At 37.2% G+C, this 22065-nt stretch overlaps 1 protein-coding gene across 1 annotated transcript in view; it reads right to left on the reverse strand.

Annotated features, from left to right (window-relative positions):
- PARD3 (par-3 family cell polarity regulator) overlaps window positions 1-22065 on the reverse strand; it is a 310634-nt gene that overhangs the window by 136772 nt on the left and 151797 nt on the right. Inside the window, exons 17-20 of the mRNA XM_010184574.1 lie at window positions 16939-17087; window positions 15799-15843; window positions 9201-9428; window positions 3968-4184 (exon numbers count right to left, since the gene is read on the reverse strand). Of these exons, the coding sequence (XP_010182876.1) occupies window positions 3968-4184; window positions 9201-9428; window positions 15799-15843; window positions 16939-17087 (639 nt within the window). The remainder of the gene's footprint in view (window positions 1-3967; window positions 4185-9200; window positions 9429-15798; window positions 15844-16938; window positions 17088-22065) is intronic.

Below are 22065 nucleotides of genomic sequence, written 5' to 3' on the forward strand. Positions count from 1 at the left end.
CAAGAAAGCTGGGGAAAGATGTGGAGCTACACCTTCATTTGCCTATCATCTATTAGTTCACCAGTCCCAGTCACCCATCTAGAAACAACAGCCAAGCTTGGATGCTGGGAATAAGCATGAATGAAGTACAGGGATCTTAAGTGATCAGCTGCACCACAGCAGAGTGCCATTTCTTCATGACCCAAAACCTGCAAATAAGGACAATCTCAAAACTCCCTATCATACATCTGAGGGCACTTACTTTCATAAATGGAAATACGACGACAGGGGAAGGAGGAGGGGAAATGAAGGTGGCAGATAAAATTTTCCCTCTCAGGAGACAAATGTCAAAGAATTGCACAACATAGAAGCCCATCAAATTAATATATCGCTACCTGTACTAATTACAGATGCACTGTTTGAAACTGCCTCCTTCTTATGGCAGCGCTACAATGACTTATTCATCAACTGAATGTTTTTGTCAGGTTGATTTTTATCAAGAAGAAAAATCTGTACTTAAAAATAACCATCAGGCTCAGAAATGAGTAAACACCTTTTAGACTGCACTTGGAGAAGCATACAGGTTTTTATAATGTTTGGATGTCAAAACATTCAATCTGCCTTTAGTGAAACACAGAAACTAGCAGAACCTCCTATCAGCTTCCCAGAAACTATTTGCTCAGCTGGCAGTGGCACTCCCTAAATGCCAGCAATGGAGAAGAAGGAACTGCACAGTTTCCCCTGGTATGGGCTTAAAGCCACAGAACATGGTGCACGAACCTACTGAAGGGATAAGAAGGACAGCAATGATGCAACTGTTCAGGTAAAACAAATATGTTCAGGGGTAAGGAAAGCTCTGCAGCACCTGCATCTCCTCCAGTAGACCAATATTTTTGCTAAACTCTCTTCTAGATTAACTTTTGCCCTATGATGTCCATCTGTGGTGAGAAAGGAATCTCTCAGCCAAATGACAAATTTAAATAAATAATTTTGTTCTGCCCTGAAATGTCAATTTGAAAAAAGAAATACACACATGCTTAGACAGATTTATTTCACAGTGAGAAATGTGAACTTTCAGAGTGTCCACAGCCCAGTGTCAGCGAAGGTCCTCTGAAAATCATGGATGCTGTGTGTGTCAGAGCCATGCAGGCTGCACCCTGTGTTTTACAGTTCTCCTTCACGGTTACGTCAATCCTCTTTATTATGTTTGATACAAGCAGTAAAACAATGGAAGTGCTTAAAAGATTTACTTATGATTTTAACCTACTACCTGAATCATCCAGGGATTTCTTGGAAATTATGAGTAGATGCTGAAGGATAAATGTAACCTAGGGTTCTCCAGTGGGAGTTTCCATCTTGCAGTACAATTTAATGAAGATCCCAGTAGCAAATCCTAAGATTTTAACTGAAGGCAAGGAGACTTATTTTTATACATCACATAGACTCTACTTTATGAGCTGCCAGTTTCCATATAGGCAATAAAAAGCCCCTTGGCTAAATACAGACATTGGAATAAAGTGTCAGTTAACAGTAATTTCATCCTGCAAGTGTTATTGCCCATACAACCTAATGAAGAAATATTATCTTAAGATAGGAGCACTGGAAAGGAAGAAAAAAGTGAAAAAGGAGAAAAGAAAAAGAATTACGAAGAAATCACAATGTTGCACAGAACCAAAACATCCAATTATGCTTTGATCATGGCTTGAATTTTAAATGTTACTGTCATCATTATTTTCTATTGCACAACTTCTTTCAGTGATTACTTGATAGCTATGATATATGTCAGATGTACAGAAAAACAAAGCGTGTTATAGGCAGAAGCAGTAGCTTATCTTGCAGACATAATAAAGCTCATCTCTCAAACATTATTGAGAAGCCTGTCAACAAAGCAAATCAACCACTGAGTGGAAATGAGCCATAATGCTTAATTCCTTCAATCAGCATTTCCCTGCTTGCCAGGAGCACCTCTTCTGGGTGGGCTGACAAGGTGCAAGCTAATTTACAGATCCAGGAGGAGTCAACTGCATCTGGATAGCACTGCTCCCACGTTAATTAAGAGGAGACTGAATGTAAAGTTCACTCAGAACAGGTAGTGGGGGAAAAAAATAACTCAAGGAAATGTTGACTGTTATGAAGAGCAAACAACAAAGCAATCAGACCTTCCTATCAGTCAAATTACTGTTCTTTCCAGATTAAAGATTTCAGAAGTGTTACATCACGCATACAGACAAGGTTACTTCCTATTTAACTGGAAGCACCTGATTAAAAATGGTATTAATTTCCACTTTGGCACTCAGGAGAACACCAGACATCAGACGCTAAGGCTGGAGGGCAGAAAGGAGCTGACAAGCCCCACACTGAGCCACTCTCTGGAGCATGGAGGCTCCCCTCTTTGGATGAGACGCTCTCTGCAAGTCAGCCTTTGCCTGCACACCAAAGCTTGCAAGATGAAGCAGCTATCTCACAGGTCCTCTGGGTACCAGGGCTGTTACAGAGGAGAACACAGAGGACCAAGGAGCTGCCCAAGGATTTAAGATGCTGTAAACACTTTCTGACTGAACTCACAAAATAGTACTCATGGTATCCAAGAAGCTACTTACAGTCCACAGAATTTAGCATTTATAATTTGCCTTGATTTTGCCAGTCTTTTCTGCTGTAGAAAAACAGCAAAGACTGCAGAAGAGAACCAGTCAACATTTTGTATCTTTGATCTTCCATTCTCCCCCTGCATGGGGTGCAACTCTCAGCTCCAGGCTTGAATTTAGGCAGGCAAGAAGATGAGGGCTTCTCTGTGAGACTCGCAGGGAACCAGGCTGAAGTGCTCTCCTCCTGTCTGAAGTATGGGACTATCTCCTATGAGTCTTTTGATATTGTGGCATATGCTCTCTAACAACCTGATATACATTTTCTAACTAATATTTTCTAATTAACTAGTTTTTCTATTAACTAATCCTGTAATATGATTCACAGACACAGAAAAACTCTCAAGAACCTATGCAGTTACAACCTAGGTTCAATTACGTTTTACAGGATAAAGAAGGTAACAGGATGAAAGTTAACTGAAGCTCCATTTATGCGTTTGCAGAGCAGAATCACTGTTAATAAATCTTTAAAATAATGCTGGTATCTCACTTCAGATTTAAATAATGAATCACTGCATATACAAAAGAAAACAAACACTGCCTTAATATTGTTTTTTTCTTGGAGATATATTTATTTACTCTAGCTAGCTAAAAGAAAGACTGGTTTTCTTGCTCTCTCACCCCTTTCCACAAGTGATCAAAGGTGTCTGTCATGTTTCACCATTTACCCATAACAGCAGGGTGTCCCTCAGCAGTCTGCTCCTTTCAGATCACTTATGTCTGCTGGAGAGATGACTCCTTTCAAAAAAACTCAGTCCTTGGTAAAATACAGGTCTTTCACTGACCCCTTCTCCAGATTGGGTTCTCAGAGCACACAAGCTTATTTAGATCCTGTTTTCCTTGAGAGGAGCATGCTGTTTTTCAATCTCAAACTGATTCATCTCTTTCACATCATGTCTCTGTGATACTAAACAGGCTTAATAGTAAAGCAAAGAAAAACACGCATTTAGTAACACACAAGCTGTGGGTACAGTATTAGGAACAGCACAGTCTAAGAAAAAATCAAAACCCAAAATTGCTTGACCTGCCAAAGGATATGTGCACTACTTAGACAGCACCAGAGACACTTTCCAAGACCAAGCAGGTTGCTGCTTAAAACCATTTTTAACTTTGCAGCCCCTTCAGCCTGTCAGCCATCTCATCCTCTTCCATTCTGTGCTGCTTCCCTTTCGTGACACCACTCAGGCTCAAAAACTGAGATATTGTTTGTATATTGCCTATATACATCATGCATATACATGTATAGTAAAATATGGCCTCAGCAAACAGTGACAATACAAATGAATGACTAGAAGGTGAAACTTGATTTTAGAATTCATTCTTACATTGGATGGCAAAGTACCTACCTGAACATGTCACCTAAGCCTTTCAGCATTCCTTTCTTTGCTTTAATTTTTTCCTTCTCTTTATCTCGATCTTTCTTCTTTTCCTTTCCAGCCTTTTTTCTGTCACCTTTATCCTGGCTTCCATTCATCTGTCTCTCCAATGAGTGGGATGGCTGGTCACTTGCTGTGGACACAGATTCTCTACCAGATCTTGAGCTCTCCTCTGTGTCTTCCTCCACTGAAAGCACAAATTAAGAAATATCAGGGAGATGAGAACAAACAGCAAGGGCAGGCTTTTTGGTATGTTGCGTAATATATTCTGAAGCAGGATATATGCACAACCAGAAAATACTCATATTTATTTTCAAAATCAGTATCTGCTTATGTGGGACTTTCCTGGAATGTTCACTTGTACTACACTAAACTCTTAAAAGCAAGGAATTCACCTTTGCAGAATACTCTGCAAAACACGACTCACGCTTTGTGAGTACTCTGAATAATGTATGAATTAATGAAGAGGATTAGCAAAGTGATGTTAATTGGCTCATTTTATTTCAGTATCTAAATCAGTTGAGGAGAGCTTTAGAAATATCTGCAAGAAACAACAGCAGTGCAGCATACCCTGTCAGTAAATTCTTAGTAATACTCATAAAAATATGAAAGTCATTAACCCTCAATATAAGCCTTAATAGACTTTTTCTTCTGCTACAAGTAACACAATGGTTGTGTTGCACTACTTCATTTCCTGGACCAGTTTAAAACACATGCACCACCATTTTTATTCTTGGTGTTATTCTGGGTTGAGATCAGGCAGCCTGGGAGGTTTAGGTAGGGAGGTTCCACCCAGTAGAACAAGTAAAATCTTTTAAGGGCAGAAAACATGTTTCTTCTCTGTTTCCAATCCAAGATGGAGACTTAGAGCATTGTAAAGTACACCCGAGGTTAGGTTTTACAAAGCATGTGTATTTCCAAAAGTTTGGAAGAAAAATTACTAAAAGAAACAATGCATTCAAAAGCAAAGAACTCCCTCAGTAATTTAGTGAGAAAGAAGTAAAACACTTCAAACACATTTCCAGAAAAACATACAATGTCAGATAAATCTCAACAACTATTGTTGAATCTCAACTGGTACTCTGAAGTATAAACCACCAGGGGAAAAAAAGGACAGGTCTCTGCATGTCATGGTAACTTGTCTTCAGGGCCACTATGAGTTAAGCAGATGATACAGTTTCTCAACTGTAGGCACGGTTTTATTATTCAGATTATTGTATTTTAGAAAATTAATAGGCCTGTCCTATACATGCTCTGTACTCACTGTACTTGTACTTATTTGGTCACAGTGTTTCCTAATGTCTGGGATGATATTTAGTTATTATTAAAAGAGTAGTGGAAAACCACTTTGGAATAGAGATGCTAATTTTTTGCATGTTAATTTAAAGCTACAATCTGTTCCAGTTAAAACAAGTAGACATTTAAAAGATTGTACATGCAAACGAATATAATTAGTTAAAAAAATGCATTAAATTTCTGACAAATTCTGAAGTCAAATGTTTGCTTGGTACTTCATTGCTAGAATTTTAAAGTTGAATCAGTTTTGACCTATGGTTGTTCACATTTATATAACAATACAATAAATTAAGCCTAAATATGTATTAAGTGTACTGTGCTATGCTGAGCTGCTGAATAACTTGTCATAACAATGCTTCCTCTTACTATTTATTTTGCATATTCTATGGAGATAATATTGCCTCCTATCCACACTTACACTGCAATAAATACTTGTCTATCATACACAGTTTGCTTCCAATTAACTCCGTAGCTTAGACTGAGCCCTGTGAACTTGGATGCCTGTTCTCCTGGAGTAAACACTGGTATCTCTACTGCAGTAAAAAGATATCCAGTTTTCCTAAAAAGACTCAACATGAAGAAACTTGTTTCACTTTTATGCAGCACAGTCATTCGGCAATTAACACACACCTAATTACTAGTGTTTAGAACAAATGCAAATGCTGTTCAATTAAAATTCAAGCCCAGGCTACAAATGAAACTTCTCATTTTTGTTAAGTTCCAGTAATGACATTAGGTTACTGTAAAATGCAGAATGTATTGTTTTGGTGTTATTTCCTTCCTTTCCTGCAACCTCCTGCCTCCTCATCCAGGATGCTAAAGCCAAAAAATTAAATTGGAGTATACTTTAAACATCCATTAAACCTGAGGACTAGTGTCATTTCATGAACCACACTGTACTAAGGAGAATTACACAAACAGGTATTATGAAGCTATTCTCCTAATTAGGCCATAAAATGGAAAAGATGCACATGAGGAACCAAGGCTACTTAATGTGCAGCTATTTTGCCACTAAGCTTCTAGGCCTCTTATTGTGATATTTAATACAGCCCTAGATTCTAGCAATTAAGATTCAGCAAAAGATTAGAAAGCTTTGTCGATCTCTCCCAATCCAAATGCCTTGTTCACATTCAAGACACTAAAGATAAACATTTTGCTTCCAGTCAGCTTTTTCAAGTATTAAGTGGGGGGGGGGAGGGAAGCTGGAAAAATCTGTAAAAGCTGAACACCCACACCTTTCCACAAAGGAAACAATTCCAACAAATGTTACCTCTTTACAGCCATTAAAATTCACATGCATCTTCTCAAATATTTTAAAAAATGTGACCCAGAACTGTCCACTGCTTTCTGATTTTCATCCTACATTTAGTAATTTGATAGCACGTTGTTCCAAAAACAGCAAGTACATTCAGAAGAGAGTCAGCCCCATAAGCTACCTGTATTTTTATGGGTGTTGTAAGTGGGGTAATGGCATGTTAAGAATTCCTCTGTACCATATATTGCAGTGCTATTATTTGCTTCTCCAAAGAGGGTCACTCTCTGGAAGAAAGAAGCACACTTAGCAATGAGACACTTGGAGGAGAAAGTGGAAAAAATGCCAGTAAGACAAATGGATCCAACCTGAAGGGCATCAGCAAATAGACAACCAACATGTTTGCATGGGTCTTATAATGACAGAAAGCCACATTTTAATTTCAAACAATTATGGAATAATTAAATACAATTTAAAAAAAACTTAGGCAATGTCATTATGGCAGCAGTAAGGCATTAGTTACGTTAGGACCAGATTGTTAAATTAACTTCTGCATACTCCTATGCGCGCAGGCTTTGTCCAGCTGAAGACACCATTTGGTAAATTCTCTGGAACCTGAGGCCCTGTATAATTTACACAAAGTGGAGCAGACTGCAGTTGCTTTCAGTTTTAGCACAGATACAGACAAGTCCTCAGAAAGGCAGACGTGAGGACCTGGCAGTCTGTGCTGGTCCCAGGCAATGTAAGGCTGGGCCAGCTCTTAAGCTGCCACAGCCACCTTGAGAAAGGGCAAGACCTCAAGGACTGAATTTTGTCCAAAACTTACTATATTGTCTTTGCTACTCATCTGTTTCTATTAACCTGGCACTGCAAGTTTCTGGATTAGTTATTAGATATTTTACTATAACATATGGAAGGTGTTAAAACACAAATAACTTCAACAGAACACACAGTTCCCATAGATTGGTCACACCTCGCTTAGCCCTTCTCTACCATCTGAGATTGAGACTCTCACTTGCTCTCCCATGACACTGAGATGGCTCTCGGACCAGCAGTCCTCCATGTCTTCATCCATACACAGAGACGAGGGCAAAGACTCACCCCGTGGCATTTCTATTTCAGCCAGAAGGCTTTGTCTGGTTTCTGCTACTCCCATGCAAGGGATACAAAGGCCACCAAATACTTCCTTGCTACTCTCTATTCATTGCATCAACAAGCTCAAAACCCCTTACAGTAATCTCATAAACTTATATGCACCTAGAAATCATTTCATGACAGCAGTTTTGCTGTATTTTTTATCAAACGAAGTTAAACCATCTGTAACTTCTGGATAAGCTTTAGATATCTGATACCTCAAAACAGGATACGACAATCAGGGGACTCACACCAAATGGGCCTTTTAGAAAAAAAATAATCTCATGTCCCAAAAGACCATAGGCATGCAGTTTGGGAGAATGCTCAGGATAACTACACATTTTCTCATACCTTTTCTTCTACTGACCAGAAATAGATTGACAGCCAGCAGCACTAGACCAGCATTTAGCCTCACTGCTGCGTGAAATTGCTAGGTGCTAGAAAAGCAATGCAGAATTAATTCCGTTCCTAACTACCTTTGAGAAAAGTGACTGGCAAAATGACCTCTCTTTCAGTCTCAGAACACTTTTAGAAACAGGCAGATTTAAAAAAAAAAACCAGAAAGCAAAGAGTTTAAAAAAATGTGATTACACAAGCAGCTTATAAAAGAACATTAGAGAATGATGCTTATGAAACCAACTTTCTGAAAATAAAAAAAAGTAAAAGAACGGAGAGTGAAAAATCCCTTTTCAAGACTTTTCTGTTAGCATTCAGTCTAAATATTCTACTACTTCAACATTCTCACCATCATCTTCATTCATAAACTTCTAACTAGCTGCAGGATGATTAAAAAAATTCTTCTGGTGTGTGACAAGTTGAAAGTATTACAACGTGAAGGTTAAAAATTCAATGATTTTAATACAACCCCTGATTGAGGTAATTTACCATTCACACTATTTTCATTCAATATGAGTTGTCATTTTACCAGCCCATTCTTACATAGTTCAATAATGATAAGGTTAGCTTTGAAGTGATTCTTTTATGTTAATGACATTCTCCACATGTTGGGTCATACTTCGGGTTAAAGAACAGAAAATGTAAATGAATGCCCATTAGGGTGGGTAATAGCTGATCATTAACTTTATATTTTATTAGATCTGCCAGCCTTACTCACTCTAATTAAAGGACAGTGATTTCTTTTTTTCCCCCAGACACTACAAATGCACTCTTTCAAAGTTAGATGCACATATTTTTGAAACATAAATTCAGTAGGTTTTTGTCATTCTGCATAATTTTTTCTAATTTACATCACTACATTAATTAGCTGCCTTATAGAAAATTTTCATAGCAATTTAAGTAAACACACTCCTAATAATCTTATTTCCTTATTTTAGGAAGGAAGAAAGCTGCAGAGTGTTGCAAACTGTTAATGCATATGAAGGAGAAAAGCCTGAAAAAAATTGATGAAGCTAATTCTATTCTTTTAAAAACCTAACATTATCTTCTACTACTTTAAATCACTTTCTAAAGGAATTAACCTATGTTGTTAAGATTCTTTAAGTACAGCAATAGTTTACTTACAAGTTACCATGCCTTCATCATCGTCGTCTGCTACAGGCTTATCATATGATTTGTCTATGGCAGCTCTGAAGCTCTCATTGCAGCCTCGTCCTCGGATAATTCGCGGTCGCGGGCGGTGGAAGGGAATGTCACCATTCAGAGTCACCTCAGCAACGGCTGTCTGCAGACTTTCTAATGAGCTGGATTTCTTCAGACCTAATGAAGGCCCCACATCTCTGGTTGGGGAACCTTGGTGATTTAGGAAAAAAAAAAAGTAATTAGAATTAGTATTGAGACCTGCATGCTTGATTATGCATATCCATCCTGAAAGTCTTTGGGGACACACTTAACATTATTCACATCATCTCTCAATAATCTGGAGGGAATTCTCCACAGATTAGTTGGTCTCAGAAGTGAATGAGTATGTCAAGTCATAGTCAACGAAACCAACATTTGAAATGTCTGGCTTTTGAAATCAGTGAAGAGAGACCAACATTCATTACTATTATTTTAACAATTTGAATGATAAAGTAATCACAGAGCTTTAAAAATGTAGCTCATAAAAACAGGAGAGATACACATCTAAGGGCATCAAAGAAAACAATTATTTTTGTTTTGAGCAGAACATTTTATCTGTACTAGCAACTGATGAGCAGAGTGTGGATTATGGGCATAAATCCTACTGAGTTCAGAGTAACAGTCTTGCAAAGTAGCCTAACTTCTGGCTTCAAGGAACATGTTGTTTGCTTTTTATTGAGTTTTAACGACTTGCATCAAATTCCTAACAATTTCATAATGAATTGCTTCTAAGAAACATCAGTTGACTTACTGGGATTTTGTGAAGTTGTTTAAAAATATCTGTGGAAAGGACCCAATTAGTCAGGACCAGTTATCCAGCTGGAAAAGAAACGCATTCCTGGCAGCCACCAGGTTGATGTTTGGGCAGCGCTACAGCTGGGGCTGAGGGCAGCTCTTATCGCTGCAACACGTCCAGAGGTGTGCCAAGAAAGCCCCAGACAGTATTCTGCAAAAGCCTTCCGCCATCCAGACTTTTCTTCTCAGGCTTGACAAAATGTCTAGCCGCTGTTTTTAGATACACAAATCAGCTGACAATTGCACAATTATGTCTCATGTTGTAGTTAAAACTGGGAGAAGTCTTTGGGGGAGGAGGGGGGAATCACTGCATTCATTTGAGGTGATTTTATTTAGAAGTGCAGTATAGTCTTGGCCAGATTTTCCATAGGATTTGGGACTGGAGAGCAAATTGAGGTGGGACATCATCATAGCTCCATTTCTTGAAGTTAAGAGAACAGAGCCCTCACCTAGAATATGGAAATCTCACTTATTCTCTACTCAAATGGAGCAGAACAGAGAAGGGCGTTGTGGCAACACAGCAGTCCCAGGTGGTTGTTACTCAATGAGTTGACATCAGTAGCTTTATCCGACAGAGGCACAGAAAGATGAATTTCAAAGCCAGCCTGAACTGAGAGACGAATCCAAGAACAGAACCCTCAGGAATATCAAACCAATGAACAATACATTTGTAAGCATAGTCTGGTGAGAATGATGCAATATAGAAAATTTATATATATAGTTTTTTAAAGTATTTATCTCAGAATAACATAAAGCTCTGGAGTTGATCTCTAAGAAGTGAAACAGTATCTGGTACCGGTCTTCAACACAGGTATATGAAGTTATCTTAAATGGGGGAAAACTGCCACTACACTACTAAAACCAGCTTCTTTCACTATTGAGTACTGGGTGGGTATGAAGGGGATTGGTGGACCTATAGAAGGGATGCAGAATACAGCACGGCAAGTCTTCGCCATGACATCTGTTAAGTTGGTATGAGACGGAACACAGCAGCAAATGCTTTAATTTTCTATTCAGCTATTAAAAATCTGAGCAATTAAGTCAAACTGAAATCCCTCAGATCAAATAAATTCAAACAGCAGCTGTCAAAGTATTCCCCTTCAGCTGCCCTACTGATAAGATGAACTTGTAAATAAAAACAAAATAAAAATCCTCTTTCACAGGTCTACGCAGCTCCTCCAGTTTGGCTCCCCCAGCAGTCCAGAGTCCTGCTGTTTGGACCCTCAGCCAGAAGCAAACTCACCCCAAAAAATTAGAAATTTTATTTTGATGAACTCACATCTCCTAGAAGGAGCCACCCTCCCTCACAGCCCAGATTTGTTGAAGGGCCAAGGGTCACGAGGATGGCTGGGGGCACAGCACAGCTGCTAGAGTGAACAAGAGCAGCCAGCTGGGACGAGGGGGGTTTGATGCCTTCTCAGCTGTGCAAACAAACTCCAGGCCAGGTTCACCAAACTTCTAACATGGCCTGAAGTCTCAGGCAAGTATTTTTACATAACACTCTCTTTACCAAGAAAAAGAGCTGCCAATTTAGACAGTGCTTTATAAAACTGTGCACTTTCCAGCATATGCCAAAATCTGCTATTCCTCCCCCAATGCCTGCAGAATACAATAAATGAGATTTTGTTTTTTACTTTTCAAGACTGTATTTTGTTAAAAACAGTCCATGAGATGGGACAAATGTATGCAACATTTTGAAGCAAAAAAGAGGAAATGGGACAATTATATATAAACCAGCTGTTTGACAGATTCAATTTCATATACAAAAGGAAAGCGTATCCTTCTCTTACATGGCAACTTACTGTAAACTTCCTTATTCCAGATTCTGCTTTGCAACCTTGAAATGAAATGCTCATATATATTTTCTTAATTACTGAGTGGCTCTTTTTGTAAACAGTAATTATAAAGAAGGCATTTATGTGCCCATTTATGTTTGTAAAGGACGTTAAAAAAACCCATTTCCTGCCACCCAATACAGATCTTTGTGAGAACTGTATTTATGTAAGTTGTGCTTTCTCAAAGGAAAAGCTAGATGGGATATGACCTAATGTTCCTTGAGTACTGTAAAACTAATAATGGATTACAGAAATGATAAGAATATTTACTGAACTTGGGTGGCCACGAACACAAATGTGGACAGGTTGCAGAACGTGAAAGAGGGAAACGTCCTTTCGCAAGCAATTTAAGCACTGTGATCAGAAAGCCATGTATATTTCAGTACTTTCACTATCTTCTATGGCCACTTCATTGCATGTCTGCCATTTTCAAAATACGTAGTTCAGCCTCCCCGTAAATTGAGTGAGTTCAGAATTTATTACTAGAACTCACCAGGCAGAAAGTGAGTTGTTTACCCATAACCCGGTGAGGAACAGCAAACTTTCTTTAAAATGGATTCTGTTTAAAATTTATGAGTCACATCAAAACCTTGTTGTCTAAATACAAAAATGTCAGCATTTTCTTCCAGCTTTTACAGCACTGGTGGCAATCATCAGAAATGTTATCTGCTCAGAACGAGTTCTACTTCTATTTTGACACCAGAATTTAGGGTAGAAAAAAAAAGAGAAGAGAAAAAGACACATCTACCTAAAGCATCTGTATATGACTGAGGGATGAAAGGAATTCTTTTATCATTTTTAAAATTTGAAGTTTATAAAAATTTACCTTTCCAATGATTTTATTAATAAATATCCTTTGAGGTAGACTCAGCCAGCTGTATCACAACAGCAGTCTCCCTACTGTAGGTCTCACCACACACGCAGCCTCCCTGCAGGCTCCGCTTACACGCTCAGCTGTACAGCTCTACTCCACATCCCATACACCCCTACCCAGCTTTGTATCCGTGCACACCACCCTGCCAAGCACAGCCCCTGCCCACCACACGTGCATCACTTCTGCCTGTGTCCGCAGCTGTCCCCCCCTTGGGGACAGTGGCCAAGCCCTACCCTCCAGGCCATGCAGCCACCTTCTGCTCATGCATGACTGTGCCGGCGTTGCGTGTGTCTGCTCTCACGGCACAGACAGCTCTCACCGCGTAACTGCACAGCACACACAGATCCAAGGAGACGTGAAATACACAGGGATCACCATTAAGCCTACATGCTGCTCTGTGCTCCAACCCTTTGTTTTTCCCTTGTACTGATGCTCTTCAACAACTCATTGCCCTTCCACTTCTCTCACGTTGCTTATACAGCACCACAAATCCCCTTGGGCGATTTGCAAAGGCAAAACACATGGTGTCAAAGGAAGTATGATGCTTCCTTCAGTGACTAATTTTAAAGGCTATAAAGTAAATTTTTCATCTGCACTTTCTTTTAAATGATTTAAAATGACAATTTTGTTTCTTTCTGAAACTTCATTTTTATTAACTCTCAGGTTAAATGTTACCAGCAACTGCTGCCAAAAACTTCCCTCATTTTGATTACACCAGTTTTGCACAGGTACAAAGTTTACATTCCAAACACTTTCTTAAAGGACGTTAGCAGTGAGTCTATCTATTTATTAACATTATAATAATCTGCTCCATTAGATTTGATAAATTCTTCTATTTCCAGTTGAATTCATACACTAAAAGAGTAACATTTTAGCTGGGGAAAGCAGGGGAGGAATAGAGCATGTAGCTGCACCAAAAACTTTTGCAACTTTTGGTTGCATTTAATACAATAGTTAATTTTAAAAGCGCTGTGTAAAAACAAATAAATAAATAATCTAAACAAATGTTCTTTGATTTTTTCTTCTTTTTTTTTCATTTTCACAATGTGTACACAGAAAAATAACCACCTAGAACTATAGTCTGTCTGAGACTCGATAAATGAGCCATGCTCAATTGCTACCGAATATATGTCTAACCTCTAGGATGAACTATAAACACTGCAAGGATTAGGCCCTTCAAGTGAACTATAGAAAGAAAAATAATTAAAAATCTATTATAGTAACTAGGGCTGGTGAGTTCTAAACTCTGCTTTTCAGCCAATACTATCAAGTCCAACTTTGTAACAGGGTTTGGTTTTTTTTGTTTTCATTTTTTCTAAAGTAAATATATGCTGAAGTTTTCTGGCTTCTCAAGTTCATTAAAACATAGTTCACCACACATTTGAAGCTTTTTTTTTTTCTTAGAACCAGATGATTTTTAAGCCAAAATAAAGTAAATGGTTTGTTAACAACCACATCCATCTTCAGTAATGGAAGAAATCCAGTGTTTATATACAAAACCAGGTTAAAAGCATGCAAGATAAATAAAATAGAAGTACAGTGAAAGGTGTTTTTCCTTTTTTCCAGCCACTGAGCTTGCTGCACACAAAATATGTAACTGCTTAGTCCAGATGGTTACGGTCATGCTCTTTCGCCTGATTTGTCCAGCTTGTCTCTTTACTGGAATTTAATCCAGGTGTTACCCATAGAGAAAAACTACACTCGATTAATACCACCTTCTACTGATACCACCAAAAACAATATGCACTTTTAAAACCTAAGCATTATATTTTATTAAAACACATAGGTTTTGCACCATCCTACTCACATCCCATTCAAATAGGCAGGCTAATAAAATGAAAAATAATTTACAACAACTTTGAGTTGGATATCTAACTCCATTTTACGTGAATAATGCTCAGGGGTGAAGGCAGTTCCTAAGCACTAATTCTTACCAAAACCATTAACACAATTCGTGCATTCACACTCTGATGGCTTTAATCCTTCAAAACAGTCATACATTTTAATTTTGTGTACTCATTCTGAATTTGTAAAGCTGCAAATCTGTGGCCATATTCTGCAGCATTTTAAGAGCTAGAAGTTTTAGAAGTTTAAATAAAAATTGTAAATTTTATCACTTGATTACTTACAGCTTTTCAGTATTCCTACTCATGTTGTAAAGTGTGGTTAAACAGAGATGCAGTTGTGAATTATTAATTGTAAATTCTGCATGGAATGCCCTACTCCCCAAATCACGCTAAAATAAATAATATTTTCAGGTTAAAAAGGTGAATTGTTCCTAATTAGAGCTAAGTAATGTTATGGTGTCCTCTGGAACTAGTCTAATTAAAATAGCATTCTAAAGGTCAAAAGCTAACTTATATTAATAAATCATAAAGGTTCATAATTGCAGTTGGTGCATTATTTTAATTACTAATAAAAAATATGCTTTGAAAGCAATTTCCCATTATCATTTTGTGAAACGTTACAATCGATGGTACATGGAAAAGATTCTATTTAAATATTCTTTTGTTCTGTTACGATGCTCGGGTTTCAGCTCCAAAGGAGAATCAACCTCCACTAAAAATCTTCAGCTCAATTCACAACATGTATCTGATGACCACTTAAGGCAAAGGTAGCCGTTTTCTAATTAAAATAATTATTTCCAAGCAGTGTGTTAGCACTGTAATAGCCACATATCGACTCTTCTACATCATCTCTCTGTACATTAGAGTTTGAAGCTAGGAGGAGACTTTCCAAGGTTTTGTTGAAAGGACAAAAAAAATCCAAACAACTGTGAATATTTATGAGTTCAAAGTGTAGAAACGGGTGTCTACCTACAGTCACATGCATGACCTGCTTGAATATACTACCCTGGATACTTATGTCTAGAGAGAATTTTCTTTTCTGTACAACTTGATTATTCACAACAATAGAAAGCAGCCATGCAAGTACTGGAATATTCATGTTTTCATGCAATTTGACTGGCAGTTCTGTAATTGTGGTAAGCTGCTTTGACCAAGGTTTCTATAGCAACAGCCTTACTGTCAATTCTTACCTGTTTTCTGGTCATCCATTGTACTGAGCTTAGTCTCGTCAGCTACTGTTAAAAGGTAAATGTATAACGGTTAGCCCAGTTAGTGCCCATGCCCCACATGCATCCAACATTCCTTCTGTTTTGCATCTATTTTTTCAAGTTAGGGGACCTTAGCAACATCATACTTCATGCAAACAAACTGCAACAGTAAGCAAACATTCTGGGTAGAAATGGCAGCAAACTAGTAACCTTCATGCAATGTCAGTCATGTTCACATCACAGGCAGGTACAATATGTTATTTACACGTTAGCACATCACAACTAGTCAAGACAAGTCAATACCACCAACCTTACTGTCCTCTGATGAAGTTGGTGAATTAGGGATTGCAGTTAAGATATTCACAATTATTGCAAAAGAGCGAATCGGATTATATTTTATTATTCTGAATAGGGAAATTTGTGTGTCTAAACAATCAAAACTCACTGTGTAAGGTTACTAGATTCTGCACTTCAGAATCTAAATTCAATGGCAGAAAAACAGATGGGCTTGTTAGCGATTACTTATTCTGTTGTTTTACCAGCTAAAATGATTATAGTAGATTGCCTGTCTTAGCCGCTGCTACTTTACAGGGCTTCTGATATAAATATTAAAACTTGGGTCTCAACCAGATGTCAGACTAGCCCCATTTTCTAATGCTGAATGAACTCTTAAAAAAAATATTCGCATCTTTAATATCTTAATCAAAATCCATCTACAAAATGAGAGGCTATGAAGGATCTTTAAGGCTAATTGCATTATAATCATGAACTCAGAATAATCCTGTCTACCCAGAACCACAGAGTGATACAGTTTTACACAGTTATTCTATGTGGACTGGTGGTAAATGCACTTTTCACCTCCATTTTAATAAATATTTTCCATGTCTATATATAACAATATATCCAGGGGGCTATGATATTTAAATGTAAGGACATTTACAAGTGGTACAAACAATACACAGGCCATTTGGCCATTCCCGTTAAGAATACTTTACTTCCCAGCAGCAGACATTACATGCAGTAGTACTGCACATAAACAATGTGTTTGGAATTACAAAATCTGTATATTTATAACAAGAAAATCAGGTTCAAAAAAATAATTTAAAAAATAACACTCACTACCTAGATCCATGCTTTTGGATTTTCGTGTTTTAACAAACTCCAACTGACTGGCATCTGAAAATTGCTTTGTACGCTTTTCTGACATGCTCTGGCGTCCAAAACCCTCTCGCTGGAAGGCAAGCACTGGATCAACATCTGGACTAAGAGTGCTGTATGAAGGGAAAAAAATAATGTGAACATTTATCAAGATCACACAGCCTTTCACTCTGTACAAAAAAGCATTTACTTAGCACATGACTTCTACCAGTAATAAAGTACACATTTTTAAATAAACCAGTGCAAGTAGTCAGTTACACACAGGATGATTTTTTTTTTTACTGCATTGAGCAATTCCAGTTTAAAAGTATCAAGAATTTCACTTATGAGTTTTAATGGAATAAGTAAATATCTGCTGTACTGTACATATACTAGCAGAACATACAGCTCCAACACAGGAATAATTTGAGGGACAATAAAACAGTTCCATTTTCTTTGTGAGAAACAAAGATATTCTGTTAATAGCGAATTATCAGATTCTTCTTCATCACAAGATGTTTTTAATAAAGCATAAATAGAATCTATCCTGTCTGAAGCCCACAGACCTTTAATAAACTTCTTAACTTAAAGACTTTGCATTAAAATTTCTCTCCAAATTTGAAATTGCTGCTAATTTTTCACAGCATCTCCTGGTTTTATCCTGGCTATGACAGACAAACGTATTTCACTCTCTACTTCCCTACAGAACAAGTATTTGCCACAGTAGTTCCACCACTAAATGGGAACCCGGGGTAACTGGACTCAGTTTTGGTCTCTTCTGCAGGCTTCTCGCATGACCTCAGCTGACAGAGTTAGGTCTTCAGCAAGCAGTGATGGGAGTTTCACCACGCTTCCTCAGAAGCATGCTGAAGATATTTATTCACGTTGGTCAAATGTTGGTCGAATTATGACTGCAGGCACGCAGGCAAAATTTGATGTGTAAGCTAAACCCTAGGTCTGCAATGTGCCACAACGGCCACAAGATTTGCAAGATCGCTTACTGCTAATAAACGAAGTAAAAGGAAATTCACACAAAGGTCTTCCTACTCATGTAAAAGGGGAGAGTATTAAAAAGAGCCTGAAGGCAAGCACAAAGAATTTCATTTTCTACTTCAGCTGGCATAAAAAGAAGTCAAAAGCATAAAATACTGAAAAAATCAGTATTTTGCACCATTGCTATCTATGCAACAGGGGAAAGATCTCTCAAAATCTCCCCTTTGATTCTTGCACTTCAAGATAAAAAAGCTAAATACTTAATCACTAAGACCTCAAAATGGACTAAATGTCATTCAAAATATTGTATACATACATGTGACTATTCAGTAACATGTTTCAAAAGAAACATGGTTTATTTTCTGTTTGAAGGGGTAGGTATTATACACATCTCATAACTAGTGAGAAACCGACAAATAGCAAATTTCTGCAGAAACAGACTTATACTTTTAAATTATGTAGTATGAACATGTTAATGTATGCCATGTACTATAATTCATAGAAGCATCTTTGATCAAGAAACACCTGGGTATTAGGCACAACAGTGAAGAAAGGCAAGGAAAAGTGTCCAAAGGCATCGTACTCTAAAGGATAAACATCGCTATCCGCATTACCAGGCAGCCTAGAAGAAATCCCGTCTAGTAGTGGTGGATTTACAAATAATAAGATATGTGCATGTGACAAGCATGTAATAGTTAAGTGAAAGCAGGATCAGAGCTTATAGGAATAAAGTCAATGTCAAGTGCCTTTTGACTTTAATGTTTCTGGCTCAGGCTCATAATGTTTTACATTTAATTACTGCAACTATTTCAGAGATGACTGCACAATTTAGCAACATTTTGAAGCATATGTTTAAAAGCTCAGATGAACCAGAGCCTGAACTCAAAAATAACTATTTAGTCCTCACATCCACTCTCACAAAACAGTGAAAAAAATATCTCCACATGATAGAAAGATAAAGCAGACAAGGCCAATATACACTTTAGCGTTTACAGCAGCGCAACACGTAGCTGAATAAGAACCACCTAAGTCTGAAAACATCCTCTGAGTGACTCAACTGAACTTAGAGGGTTTCAACACCTTTCATAATCAGATCATAAATGACTTTCCCAAGGCCACACAGAGTTTCTGGCTCACTGTTAGTCAGCTCTGCCTCTGAAGGCCAGAAAAATGTGGTTTCACTAAGTGAGAATTTTCTTTAGCAACATCTGTTAACATAGCTCATGTTAGTTAAAGATGACCAGCTTCATCTTGCCAAAAAAAAAAAAAGTATCCTGTGGCACTTTCTTCAAAAAGGGTGAATTTCTAAAACTATTTGTTTTGGCTGTATGCTCCTTTTTTGTCATCTGAGCTTGCTTTGATCCACATATATAAAGCTTCTAATAAAGCTGAATATCATTTTCATGTCATTTCCAACTTGAAGTCCCTAAGTTAAATAAAACCTGAAAAGGGCACCACAGGTCCTGGAGAGAACAGTGGGGTCTGGATGTGGTGTTAGCAACTGGGAATTCTGGAGATTGGATCCCAGCATTTCCACTGACACCACCTTTAGGGGCTTTCTCTCTGCTTCCCTTACCTGCCCCTATCACACCTACCTTCCACACGCACTTACTAGGGGGATTGGTACTCTATGTCTGCAGAGTATCTTGCATATTAAAGGCACTACTTAGCACCAAAAGTTACTTGTTCTCTGACATCACAACTTCTCATACCTTTTTACAGTACAAATATCTGAGCCCTATGTAGAGTCATTAATTTTCATGTCCTGGTTTATTTCTATTATTAATGACAAACAAGCGTGTTTTAGTAATTAGGGAAGGTGAGAATCACAGGAGTTTTCATAAATATATGTTGCCTAAAAGCATTCAAAATCCCCATGAAGATCCATAACTGGAAAAGCCAATGAGCACATATGAGGAACTAATGTCCCTAAAAATGCCTCATTTTAATATTTTTCAACTACATTAATAAAAGACAGAAGGTGAGTTTAGTACAAGTCATTAAGCAATGCCAAATGCAATTTACTATATTCTAGCAATACTTAACAAATAAGATTTCTGGAATGACAGCTGATCCTTAAAAGAATGTAACCGTGTTCTGACCCTCGATGTTATTAAAATTCCACTTATTAATCCTGTCTTATTGCCCCTTTGTTTTCATAACATTTTCATCAAGGATTAGGGAGATATTGTGAGGCTGGAAAAGCTTACATTTTCTTCTGTGATTCAGAACAGCTGCCATTCTTGTTTGGATAACCCTTCATCCATATTCTTAGTTTTACCCTTTGTGCCTTCCAGCCAAATCATACAATGCACCTTCGTTTTACAAGTCTTCCTTCATCCATTAGCAGCAGGAAATTAATGCAACAATCTAATTCTACTGCTATTTACTTTTTAACAAATAGAATACATTAGCTAGTAAGGCACTGCACTGATCTGCTCTTTTAAGTGCAATTGTATCTGAAGACCTTTACAATTTCTCATAAAGACACGTTTAAAGGTTTTGAGCATGATCAATTCCACAATATCTAATCCTTATTTTCTATACTGTTATTCTCATTTTCAAAGAAGTATATGGATAGCAAGATACACAGCAGAAGTAAATGTAAAAGCATCTGCAGGTTTAAAATGGGCTCTTACTGTATGCTGTAGGTTTTTGTGCATATTCATATAGAATATTCCTTCAGCAATAAGCTATTATGTGCAGCCTTGAGTACTACTCTATTTAAATGGCTCAGATTCTCAGCTATAAAAGCTTTTACAAGGTCTTTTGGACTCCATTTTTGGTCAATGGACTTTTCAAGGTCTCAAATAACAGGTATGACTTGGTCAAGAGAAGGGCTGCAACATTAAAAAAAAACCACAAATGAGGATGAAAAAAATTAGCTTTTTATACAATCATTTAAATGGTGCTTAAAATACAGAACTCAGTTCCATGGACATACGATGAAATAAACCAATATGAAGCAAAGAAGAAGCTGACAGGTGCATATCAGCTGGCAGGTGCTATTGCTGTTTTATTAAGATATTGCTGACACATTTATAACAGGCTCAAGAGACAAGAAAAATAAGAAAATTCATATACTTCACACCATTTGTGGTAATTATCTAGCTTCAAGAAGTGGCAGTGTACAGGGGTGGGCTTTTATTTTGCTATTACTATAGATAATTACAAGACTTGCAAATTAAATCTTAGATCTGTATTAATTGTAGTAACTAAGCAATAAACAGTATTTCTTTGCCAGGAACCTAAGCAAGTCAATAATGAAGCTTAATGCATTTCTCATTACAACTTTTATATTAAAATGTATAAAAGTAATTAGAGGTTTTTATTTAATTATTTTGATAATTTTTTTCTATAGATGAAACATATAAAGCTACTTTCTATAGTTTTAAATGTGCAGCTATTCCATATTTTACATCTACAGCTATTACAGTGCACTGCCTTTGCATGATAGTTACAAATCATATAACGACTTGAAAGGTATTTCTCCATGCATAACAAAGAAACCTTAACTAGTTCTTGCTGCACAAGAACATAATTAATATTAAGACAAAGAGCCACCTTGACATCTAAGCAGTTTTTATAAATTACAGTATGTTATCATCAAATTCAAGAAAGTATACAAAAGTATTGAAAGGCTTTGAGATACATACTGGAATATAAAATAAAATCTTTTTTTTATAGACTTAGAAATAGTTACAGTGAGGCTCATAAATTAAAATTTCCAATTGGAATTATCTTTTTATCTCTCATTAATTCAAGTGTTTAAATTTTGCAAAGTTTTTTTGTTGGTGGTTTTTTTTTTTTCAAAAGCTAGCTCAGTTGGCAACTAAATTAATAGTAAATCCTCAAATTAACACAGATATACTGATTTGGTCTCAATAACAATTAGTAATATTTCCACAAATGTGCTTTGACAGAGCACAAAGCTGCAACCAGAAGTAGAAAGTCTAACAAATTATCTGTACTGACTTCCTTCCTGAAATATAGACAATTACCAATTTGAAAACAGTGACATCTAAATGAGATTTTTAAAAAAAGATTATTAACATTAGCACTAAGTAGCCAAATATTAAACTAAAGAAAAAGATATAACTGCAGTCATGTCTTTTTGCC

Source organism: Mesitornis unicolor, unplaced genomic scaffold (assembly GCF_000695765.1).
Source record: "Mesitornis unicolor isolate BGI_N332 unplaced genomic scaffold, ASM69576v1 scaffold2165, whole genome shotgun sequence".
NCBI lineage: Eukaryota > Metazoa > Chordata > Aves > Mesitornithiformes > Mesitornithidae > Mesitornis > Mesitornis unicolor.